Raw genomic sequence first — 12,299 nt, forward strand, 5'->3', positions numbered from 1 at the left:
ATTCTTGAATTCATTTTATGAGGAAATCATAAAAGTTTCAGTGAGCTTAGGGGAATATGTTTGTGCCTTGTTTTCATCTGGTAAACATCCTCAAAATTTATAAACAAAATAGAGACAAAGATAATCCAAGTCAAAACAAAATAGAAAATATATTTGAAATGCCTGCTTTTCTGTTCTTGAATGTCTCATTCAGGCTTAGAGATGTAAGATAAGCACAGATACTTACCCATCCAGTAATTATACACTTTGCCAAATACGTAAGTCCTGCTTTGTAGCCTTTGCCACATAACTAAGAGCACAAGTCACTCTTTTTGTAAGCTCTAATGGGATGGTAAAGAGGACAGAAAAAAAGTTTTTCTTTTTGTAGTTATAACTAGCATTTAAAATGCTTTTCTTTTTTTTTTTTTTTTTTTTTCTGAGACGGAATCTCACTCTGTCGCCCAGGTTGGAGTGCAGTGGGGCGATCTCGGCTCACTGCAAGCTCCGCCTCCCGGGTGCACACCATTCTCCTGCCTCAGTCTCCCGAGTAGCTGGGACTACAGGCACCTGCCACCACACCTGGGTAATTTTTTGTATTTTTAGTAGAGACGGGGTTTCACCGTATTAGCCGGGATGGTCTTGATCTCCTGACCTTGTGATCCAGCCTCCCAAAGAGCTGGGATTACAGGCGTGAGACACTGCGCCCGGCCAGATTTTTTTTTTTTATTATTATACTTTAAGTTCTGGGATACATGTGCAGAATGTGCAGTGTTGTTACATAGGTATGCATGTGCCATGGTGGTTTGCTGCACCTATCAACCCATCATCTACATTAGTTATTTCTCCTAATGCTATCCCTCCCCTTACACCCCACCCCGACAGGCCCCCGTGTGTGATGTTCCCCTTCCTGTGTCCATATGTTCTCATTGTTCAACTCCCAATTATGAGTGAGAACACATGGTGTTTGGTTTTCTGTTCTTGTGTTAGTTTGCTGAGAATGATGGTTTCCAGCTTCAACCATGCCCCTGCAAAGGACATGAACTCATTCTTTTTTATGGCTGCATAGTATTCCATGGTGTACATGTGCCACATTTCTTTATCCAATTTATCATTGATGGGCATTTGGGTTGGTTCCAAGTCTTTGCTATTGTGAATAGTGCTGCAATAAACATGTGTGCATGTGTCTTTATAGTAGAATGATTTAAATCCTTTTGGTATATACCCAGTAATGGGATTGTTGGTCAAATGGTATTTCTAGTTCTAGATCCTTGAGGAATTGCCACACTGTCTTCCACAATGGTTGAACTAATTTACACTCCCACCAACAGTGTAAAACGTCCCTATTTCCCCACATTCTCCCCAACATCTGTAAAACAGATTTTTTTTTTTTAAGATGATAGGGACCTAATGACTTCTAGCACTATTCCTCATTATGCAAAAGACTACCTCCATTACTAATTTTTTTATATTATAGCTTCCCTTTTCATTCTTGTTAGGTTTTCAACGTAAGTTTATTTTGCAACAATATCCATCCTTTTTCAGTCTGAGTTCTTTCCTCTAGGACCTCAGAGAATAAATCTAATTCATCTTTTATACATTTCCCAAAATTTGAAGTTAGCTATCATGTCAATCTCTTTTTCTTCCCCCCTCATTTCTTCAGCCTCCACGATGGCCATCAAACCTGGTTTTCACCACATTTTACAGGTAAAACCCACATCCAAACCTCCAGTGCAACATGACCAACATTAAGACTATTGTAGCTGGGCACGGTGGCTCACACCTGTAATTCCAGCACTTTGGGAGGCCGAGGTGGGCGGTTCACGAGGTCTGGAGATCAAGACCATCCTGGCTAACATGGTGAAACCCCGTCTCTACTAAAAATACAAAAAATTAGCTGGGTGTGGCGGCGGGCGCCTGTAGTCCCAGCGACTTGGGAGGCTGAGGATGGAAAATGGTGTGAACCCAGGAGGTGGAGCTTGCAGTGAGCTGAGATCGCCCCACAGCACTCCAGCCGCCTGCGCGACACAGCAACACTCTGTCTCAAAAGAAAAAAAAAAAAAGACTATTGCTTCCTTTTCACTGCTCTTTCAAGTACTAAGATGTAGCTATTTTTGCAACCTAAGCCATAGCACTCTGTTGGGATCAGAATTAGAATTAAGTACCATTGCTACATCTTTTGTCAAAACAACTATAAAGCCAGGTTTTCCCTCATGCTGAATTCACATAATGGATTGTTTAGAACTCAAGGGCAGGACTTCACATTTAGGAATATTCAATGTTAGGCGTTTTCGGCTTGTTGAGATTTTTGAATTGTCATTCATTGTTCTATAAGCCTTCTCTGGATTTACATTATGTGTAAATTTAATGACTATTAAGTGGTGAGTGAAAATGAATTGCATGAGGCTAAGGACATAAAACTGGTATGAGCCATAAGAGATCTCTTGCAAGTTGATTAATGGTTCATTTAAACAACCATAGTGATAGGCACGATTCTGAAACTTTGTTTTGTTTTTTAAATCATGCATTAGTATCGCCTGGGGGCTTATTAAAATTGATTGTTGGGTTTCACCAATTTCTGATTTCCTTCTGAGCATTTGCATTTCTAACAAGTTCCTAGGTAATGTGATGACCAACTTTGAGAAGCATTGCTTTATGGGCACAATTAATTATTCAATAAGCTTCCATCACACAACCCAAGCAATTCTTTATGAACCTTGCAATGTGAGGTTTGGCTTGACTTACTCTTACGTTGGATGTATGCTGACCCCCAGAGATATATTTTATGTGGCTGTACAATTTGATTAGATATCATCAGTTCCACTTCCTTAATTTTTGAGCTTTCAATGAGAAAGAATGGGTAAGTAGTTTAGTTTAGGTAGGGAACCTGAACTCTGGCCAATTCTAATAGCCACAGTGTTGCTTCAAATACATGTTTAAATGTTGACACTACCAAAGATGAAATAAACTCTCCCATAGTGATGCTGCTATTTTCAAACAGATCTAAGTTCACAAAGATTGCAGTCTATTATAAAAGAAATATTAAGCCTTTCCACATTGACAATTTGTCAGCAACAAATATTGAATTACAACTTGCAGGATTTGATTTAGAAAAAAATTTAGTCAATGAATGGGAATTTCAAATGCCTTTCGGTGTTAAGGAGAAATACCTTAGTTTCTCCTATCTCATTCACTGAGTCTGCCTAAATGGTGATATTTGGCAGATTTTGGTAAAGATGCGGTAAGCTTTTGATAATATGTATATTGAGTAAAATAGCTGTTCACTGGCCCTCTGCCCTGATCCCAAAATAAACTCAAACAACGTTTTCACTTCATTTATTCCTTTGAAACAAGTCACTTAATACAGCATTTAGATATTCAAAGTCATACACCTCATAAATAAAATCAATGCATCTTAATGACAATGGCAAAATCACATAAGAGTTGTAGAAAATGAAGTTAGACATCTTCCAAGTAGCAGCAGTGCATTACTTCAAAAAATGCTGGCAAATAGGCAAAACATTTTTAAAACAAGAAAACACTGTCCATCTTAAGAAAAAATATTTTCTTATGCTGTTTTGCCCATCCCTATTTTTTCAAGTCATATTCTAAAGCTCCAATTTGAGTGTCTTGTGGTTTTATTTTTGCATCAGGAAACTGTCTCTACTGAATTAATACAGAAACTATAGGAATATTGTTGTTCTCTAACCCTTTTCACAAGCTATTCATACTCATTCTGTAATTAGGCTGAATTTAAATTTTTTTCAAGGAAAAATACTACTCTGCTAAGTACGTATTTCCTGTAAACAGCTGGAGTCCTGAATGGCACCAATGTGACTGGAAAACTGACAAAAATTAGGTTCCCTGGTCCTTTAAGTAACTTACGGGCTAATTACATAGCCTATACCAGTTTATAAAGTAGACTCGTAATCACAGTAGAAATTCTGAGCCTAAGATTATCCTTTCTGTTTACCTACAACTTAATCAAATTATATCTTCACTATTCCTAAACTCCTGTATGTTGGTTAGTACTTTTAAAAACATAAGTATAAAAGGGCATCATGGCAAAATGCTTATAATTCATGGTTTCATACTTTAATGACAAGATTTTTCACCTATGGCCATGCTACATTCTATGATAAGAAATGGGGAGGAAGGGTTGAGTTGACACAAAGGCATTGCTTTAAAAATGTTTGGAAAAGCATCATTCATGACTAGGAATGCATCCATTTGACAATCTCTTCTTTCTCAGTGGTACTTTGTCCTCTTGGCCCTTTTCTCCCTTCACTCTACCATGAGGGGGTTACCAACCTCCTTTAAATGTATGTGAATCAAGACCTAAATCAGCACCCTACAATTCAACATCAATAATAATTTTAAGTCAAATATTCAAAGCACTGTAAGCAAAATGCTATCTAATTTTGAGAAAAATAAACACTCTCCCACACCAGGGACATTTCATATTCTTTTTATGTTGAATGACATGTGCTGAAATACTGTTAACACTTCATAACAAAACAGCTTTAGTTAATAAACTAGCTTATTCAAATTGAGTGTTTCACTTTGGACTTAAAATGATGCCACTTGTATACGACACTTTTAAGGCCTCTGACTCAAAAATCAGTTTCCTTAAAATAAGTCTGCTTGGAAACAAACAAGTTTTAAGGATCAAATCTTTTAGAAATTATCAGTCATCTTTGCACTACAAGGACAATTTTGAATACTGCATTGTACAATGAATACAAGATATTCACATTATAATAATAACATTTTTAATGCTAGAGCACAGACCATGCTCCTAATAGTTACTGAAATTGAGTTCTACTGTTACCAAAACACCAGAATGTTGTGCCATTAGATACACTCTATACTGATGGCAATCTTTGATTAAGAAGAGCTGATGGATAGTAGCTCAAGAACTGTACTTTAATGTCCTTAATTAGATCCCTAGAGGGCCAACATGTAAACTTTTATTCCATATTTTTTTTAAAGTGCTGCAAACAAATTAAATGTGTCTCAACACATGAAAGAACATAATTCTTAGTATGTTTAGGAAGGTCACCTGATCTGTCAAAAAAAAAAAAAAAATCGCTCTGTTGCTTAATCTTGCATACTTCCCATTCCACTTTTTTCCAAAAAGACGTAAGAAAACTATGTTTAGCTTAGGGCAACTTGTAACACCCACGTTTTAATCCCTACACAGAAGGAATAAACTGGAGAAGCAAGTTAGGCATAGGCATTTAGGGACACAAATTAGATAACATAATGTTAGTTAATTCCTGATTATTATTTTGCTGGGACTTCATGGAATAATCAAGTGGCATGACTACATTAGTTGTTAAAAACAGGGTCAAACTGACCAGCAGTCTATTTCATGGGAAACAATGAAGAAATCAACCACAAACCATTAGCAAAAGATGTAACACACTAATGTCTTCGCTTGGCTAACACATCACAAAATTTCCAGGTATATTCAATTTTAGCTTCTGAAATCACTTTACTCAGGAGTGAATCTTCATAGCACTACACCTGACCTTTAATCCAAAGAAGAGTAAAAGAAAGGAAGAAGGGTGGGGTGGGAAAGTGAGCTCTTTATTCACTTTGCCACTGATATAAACTGTCCTCATTTTAATTAAAAAAAAAAAAAATTCCTCTATGGCAGGCAAAAACTGAATGAATAGGAAGAAGGATTTCACTCTGCTCTAGTACAAAACTTAAAGACATTTAATCCTCCTGAAAGTTATAAGTCCACAGATTTTCAAAATTCCCAAGATGAGAATTTACTCCCTTTAATAACTGATTTCAAGAGTTTAATAAGCACAGTAAAAAATGAAAAAACAAACAACAACAACAAAAAACCCCTGTAAATTCTGTGAGGCTTTAAAGCTTGAGTTTAGAATGAGCAAAGGTTTAGGTTTTTAATCCTCAATAACTAAATCAGATGGTCCGCAAATAAAGCTTCATCTTGAATTTTCCATGATCAGAACACTAAAGTACTAGTGCTAAATTTCAGCAGATTAAAGTCATTTTTGAAAGGAATTTGACAGAGTATCTGTGTCCAACCGGTAATTGGACAACCTACATAACAGATAAAATAGAATGAAATAAGATCCCCTGAATAAATACTTGACACTTAATATGTAAACAAAGCACTTACAATGAAGGGGTTTAATTTTCCTTTCCATTTGTTAAATTTATCCACTGTAGAAAATATATACTGAATTTTAAAGTGACAGAAACTTATGTTGGAACATATCAAAACATATGACAGAAACATATCAAAACATGCCTGGCACAGTATAAATTACTCAATAAATATTTGTTGCATGAATAAACTTCTACATCTAAAGCTGCAGTAAGCAAATGTCAACTTTGTCTCCTGAAGTAGCAAAGAAAGGAAGGTAAACTTTCTGAGTAACCATGCATAAAGCTCAATTTGATAATTGTTATCTAGTGGTATATTCTTAATTTACAGTTTTAAATTTAATATTTTCTGGGAGAAATAAAAAAGATACAAAACCAAAATCATCCAGACCAGATGAGAGTCAGGTGTGGAGAGATTTTCAATCCTATTAATTTGAACATATTATGATTGCCAAACATTAAGTATCATAAGTTCATCAGTGCTATTTTTAAGGCTCAGTAAAATAGAAAACTAAACACTTTTAAGTTATACTGACTGTAACAGCTTATATTGTCTAAAATAACTATGCACACAAAAGGTACTCAAGAAATGTCATCTGACAATTTCAAACATACTTTGTGAATTGTCCCTTAAAAGTACTTTTCTCCTATATTGTTCAAATGTTCCTTAATTTTATATGGCCACCTTCACCAAGTGAAAGTGCTAAAAGTAATTGTTAATTTTAAAACATTTGCTAGGAAGATATGCTGAAAAAGATCCAAGTGCTTTAAAGTATACCACAGATATTTCTAAGTGAGATACTTAATAAAAAATGAGACCAAAATAACAAAACTTCACAACATTAAGCCTCTTCACATTATGTGAGATAATACATAACAAATTATAATTTAGCATCCCTGATCAGAATAATTAAGAGGTAGAAAACTTTATCTGGAAGATCTTGTAGTGAAGCTAAGTTTTAGAGGGTGTGCCTTGCGGATTAGTCCACGAAGCAAATGGCTACACATCTAGTATTAGGAAGAAGCAGAATTCTGAGAAAGCTGCGTAAGGCAAGGATTTACAATTTTTCCTATTTTGGAAGTGAAACAAATTCATTCAACAGTATTACTCCAATTACTTTAAAACTTCAAAAATCAAAGTAAAAGATTGCAGATAAGCAAAGTGCTAATTTGCAGAAATGTGAAATTATTTAAAATAACTTTAGTGGAGGGATAAGGCTAGCACAAAAGCAAACGCTGTTTAGGTGTGCAAAAAATCTTACAAAAACCAACCCAAAGCAGAGCATTATTACTTGAAAAAATTTTTTGGAGGAAGTGCTCTTAACAAAAAGCTGAGAAAATTAAATCCCCCCAGACAAATCTTTATGCAAATGAAGAAAAAACTGAGGACTCAAATTTCAAGGAATTTCCAATTTAAAAAAATACCCTGCTTAACTTTAAAATGTTATCCAATGTGACAAAGACCAGTACATGAATTGCATTAAAACACGAGGCCAACGGTCTTTTAAAGCTTCAGGAAGCTGCTCAGGCACCTTTTCCCTCATACATTCTACTTTTTATACACTAGAGATCTTAAACAGGGCACAATCAGTTCCTGTCCTGTGATAACATTCTCAAGGATGAGACTCATCCCTGTAAAAATTGCTTGTGATGTACTTATCAGTGGTTAAGCACACATTTATAAAGTTTACCAAATTGCAATATAAAATCAGTTTGGACAATTCTGAGTATCTTCATTTGATGAATCAATTCATAATTTAGAAACTTAACTCATTCAGTTTTTAAAAAGACTCAGTTACTGGAGACACTGTGGTAAATGTCCAGTGGACTCACAGGAGGCCTTCCACATTACCCAAAATGTGATGCTTTCTTCTACAAGTTAAAGCTGCTGGGTGCTAGTTTATAATACTCAATCTCAATCTTCAGGTCAGTGTCAGTAGGTGGCAAGGATCACCTATTCTGTCACTCCAGCAGAAAGAGGCATGTATGTACAGTTTACCACTGTAGACCCACATCTGTAAACTTGCACACTAATTTTAATCTTAACAAGGAATTTCAGTGTCTTAGTGGTTTTAAGTCAAAAGGATGGTTCAAGCATTGTGTCCTTTGTTCTTTAGGGTTATGACAGCTTATTGGAAAACCCAGAGCCTTCTGGATCTGTGAGGTAGTAGACTTCAACCCTCATTCATGCATAGATCACACTTCTCCAAAGTTGGTATGGCCTGTCTCCTTGGCATGTTCCCTTGCTTCTGCTTGTCCAGTTAATCCTTTCTGACATACCATGCATCTCAGGGTGAAGCGGTTGACATCAGTAAACTGTCTCCTTCTTCTAGCTTCATCTGCTAATTCCAGTGCTTGTACAAGAACAATATCATCATTAGAGGAGAAAATGGTCAGAGGAGGTGTATCTGGATCAGGGAAGTTACGTTGAAGTGGATCATAGTGGATGCCATCATAAATAAGCAGAACTCTTTTGGTATATCCTGCATCTTCCCCAAAACGATCAATTCTTACTGTCTGTGTATCCACTACACATATTTCACATTGGTAAAACTTGGACAAAATCGATATCTCTATTGCTCCTCCCCAAGTGTCATCCCTTTTGATCCAGTCACAGTACTCTTGATTTGTTTTTCCCAGTATTGCCTCACTATAGAAGTCCGGATCGCTTGCTACAATTTGTGCTATGAGGCGTCTCATCTCAGGGGCACAAGCTGGATTCAAGACTCCTCCTTCGACGACATAGTACACACTGGTAAAGAGGCAAGAATTGTCTGCTGGGACCACGGTTCTGGTAAGCACAGGCAAAGTTTCCCTGACGTAACTAGAAGCACCACGTTTAGTAAATGCAGGTGAACTTTTGGGCCTGGTTTGGTCTTCTTCAACGATCAGCATATCACCTGTTAAAAATAAAACAAATCCCGATCTGCAGAGAAATTATAGAAGAAACCGAGTGTTCACTAGCCAAGTCTGTAAATTACAAACTGAAGGAGTTAAAGCATAAACTGGGGTTACTAAAGAGAATACAGCTTTGCAAATAAGTTACCAGTAGCAATCTTTGTTCACTGAATTTTCATAAAGATGAAAAAAGAACAAAGAACAAACACACTTCAGGTTGTATCCCAATTTAGTGAAGGGGTCTGGAGTAAACAACTTTAAGCTTACCTAAAAAGATACATTTCAAAAACAAAATTTCCTTTCCTTATACAGTATTTTACAGAAGGTGCTCACTACAGAATAGGCCGCTAGGGGGGGGTCTCCTTCTCCGGGAACTTATCTACTCTATTGAGTGTTTACAGCGTCCTTGATGCAGCAACTGAAAGCTTTTAATTATAAACACTGATGTTCAAGTTTTGATATGGCACAAAAATAACTGCTACTGGTTAGAAATTGAAAGGGCTTTCAGTGGGTGTTTAAAAGCTGACTCGAAAATGAGTATGCCTGTCAAACGAAGTATCTATGAAGGGGATTGCAAAAATGAACCAAGAAAAAGAAATCCTGCATCCTTGAGATCTCATCGATGATACAGGGAAAAAGAGACATAAGAACAGAAAAAATAGGCTCTACTTCTTCATATTTTTGTGGACGCCGACGGAAAACAAAATGGGATAGTTTCAAAGCCGACCAGAAAGCGGACTGGGGAAGGGGGACTTCAAGGCTTTGGGTTCCCTTTCAACCCTGTGTCAAGACAAGGAGTAGCCAGACACTTGCCCCGGCCCCCGTCAGAGTTCTCTGTTCTTTGATCTATCCTCGCCCCCGGCCTCAAAGTCCCCCGCCGACCCACAGCCACCTTGCCTTGACTGGTGTTCTGTTCTCTCTCACGCCCCTCTCCGTCCTCCCGGGACTTTCCCTGGCCCCAGCCCTGATTCCTTACCAGATTGGATGGGCAAGTCTTCCAGAATGGTATCCCCATTGCTGAGATCCAGGCACTCGGGAGGGTATCCGACGAGGATTCGCTGACCGCCGGGGGCGATCCCGGTGATGGCGGCAATTTGGCTCTGGAGTTCCCGCACCCGGGTCCGGCTGGACAGCCCCTGCAAAACATGGGTGCCGTCCTTGGCCTTGCAGCGGAGCCGCCACATCGTGTCGGTCCGGCTGCCCACAGGCCAGACACCCGCGGCACCAGCTTTGGTCCCGGCAGCCGGTTGAGAGATGCCGCCGGGGTAACCAGGTGCCGGGTGGACTCCAAGATGGCGACCTTTAGCGGGGCCAAACATCGCGAGAAGTTGCGGGTGGTTACAGTTCTCGCGACGCTTCGGCGCGGCTTCTGCCTTAGTACCTTAGCAAGCGCGAACTCTTTTAAAGTGACAATTGATTTTTCCCCCACCTTCAGAACGAAGATGTAAACCTCCGTATTCCTAAAGGACAACGGGTCTTGCTACTTGTAGAGTGAGTGAGGTGCCCTCCGCGTCGGTAGCATATATGCTTAAGAAAAGAGGGCGGGGGAAGGAGTTCCTTAATGAAGCTCTGGAGCTTGGAATGTGACCTTGCACTTAGTGAGGTCGGAAATTATTAAATGGGGCTTCCACGCTACACCCAGACTACATTAGGAGAAACAGAATCATAGTTCACAACGCAAACGAATGCCAGGAATGGTCAGTGAGTCAAAGGACCAGTCAAAAACAATTATACTTGTGACTAGACTCGTGGCTGCATTAAACATTGACTCATTGAGGTTCCAGGGTCCAAAGGACTGGCCTTTCTGCCTCCCTGGGACTGCTTGAAAACGTCTATTTGCCACATCAGAAAGCACAGTATGAGGTCAGCATCTGGGCCCAGGGCAGCTGCCTCATTCAGGTGTTGGCAGTGTAAGGAGGAGTCATGTAGTGCGTGTCATCAGATTCCAGTTCAGTTCCTGGGCATGCAAATATGAAGACTTCATTCCTGCCTTCATTGTAACAAGTATTCATTGCAGTTGGGAGACAGGGTGGGGTGTGAGACACATAGCCACTGAATTTCAAAGCAACGTGATAATGCTAGATTATGTGTACCTTTTCAACCGTGTGTGCCTAGAACCCAGGACTGTGAATCGCAAATAAAAAATGTGCAACAAATGCTGAAAGAATAAAGACAGAGTTGTATAGACATAGAGAGGGCAACTAGAGCACTCTGGGAGTTGTAAAAAGCCTCAAAGAGGAGATAACTGTTTGAACTTTTGGAAGAAAGAGTTTAATTCCCAGGCGAAGGAGGAATAAAGACATCCCTGAATTTATATGTCTCTTTTCCAAGAAATCCGTACTCATTGTTCTTTATCCAGCCGGTATCCAGAAAGTAAGTCCCACTTGTCTAGAGTGGGTTTATCAAGCATCAGACGGGCCCGCTGGGGCAACTATGAAAGTGTAGTTCACTTGGTCCAAACTCACCTCCACTGTAAAAGACTTTGCTTCTGAATAAATGATATGTAATGTGTCTATCTTTTCACATCTTTCATGACTCAATATTTTTCTGCTGGTGCAATTTTCCTCCTTGGTTCTTCAAGACACTACAACAGATGATACAGCCTGAGTTGGGGGGTAGGTAGGAGGGAAGGTAGGAGAGGTTAGAAGTCCACTGGGGTGGCCGGGCGCGGTGGCTCACACCTGTAATCCTAGCACGTTGGGAGGCCGAGGCGGGTGAGTCACCCGAGGTCAGAAGTTCGGGACCAGCCTCATCAATATGGAGAAACCCTGTCTCTACTAAAAATGCAAAATTAGCTGGGTGTAGTGGCGCATGCCTGTAATCCTAGATACTCGGAGGCTGGAGAATCGCTTGAACCCGGGAGGCAAAGGTTGCGGTGAGCCAAGATCGTGCCATTTCTCTCCAGCCTGGGCAACAAGAGCAAAACTCCATCTCAAAAAAAAAAAAAAAAAAATCCACTGGGGTGTATGGGTGGGTCCAAGGAAGCTTCTGGTTCAACGATGAGAGTGGTTGAGTTTCTTAGGTTACAGCGTCTGACCTGTGGAGCGGGGTATGTATACACCTTAAGGCATAATTAGCTCAAGTGTTGTGGTAGTTAATTCTAGCAAAAACATCTTTAAAGCTTACGTTCCCATTTATGGATCTAATGAGGTTCTGTTGGGATTCAGGAATGAGAGCGTTAATCTTTGCAGCATTTTCTCGTCACTCAAAGGGCACACCCCCTCTCAAGGCGCCTACTGAATAGTCCACTCTCGCGAGAGTCAGAAAAGAGCCAGTCTTTT

General features: G+C 39.2%; 1 protein-coding gene across 1 annotated transcript; it reads right to left on the reverse strand.

Moving 5' to 3' along the window:
- Window positions 1–3,299: 3,299 nt before the first annotated feature.
- YOD1 (YOD1 deubiquitinase) lies at window positions 3,300–10,519 on the reverse strand. The gene is made up of 2 exons (XM_033199843.1): window positions 9,995–10,519; window positions 3,300–9,020 (listed from the first exon to the last, which is right to left on the reverse strand). The coding sequence occupies exons 1-2, from the start codon at window positions 10,335–10,337 to the stop codon at window positions 8,317–8,319; spliced, it is 1,047 nt and encodes a 348-aa protein (XP_033055734.1). The 5' UTR covers window positions 10,338–10,519; the 3' UTR covers window positions 3,300–8,316.
- Window positions 10,520–12,299: the final 1,780 nt, after the last annotated feature.

Source organism: Trachypithecus francoisi, unplaced genomic scaffold (assembly GCF_009764315.1).
Source record: "Trachypithecus francoisi isolate TF-2019V2 unplaced genomic scaffold, Tfra_2.0 Lachesis_group5, whole genome shotgun sequence".
In the NCBI taxonomy this organism is placed as follows: domain Eukaryota; kingdom Metazoa; phylum Chordata; class Mammalia; order Primates; family Cercopithecidae; genus Trachypithecus; species Trachypithecus francoisi.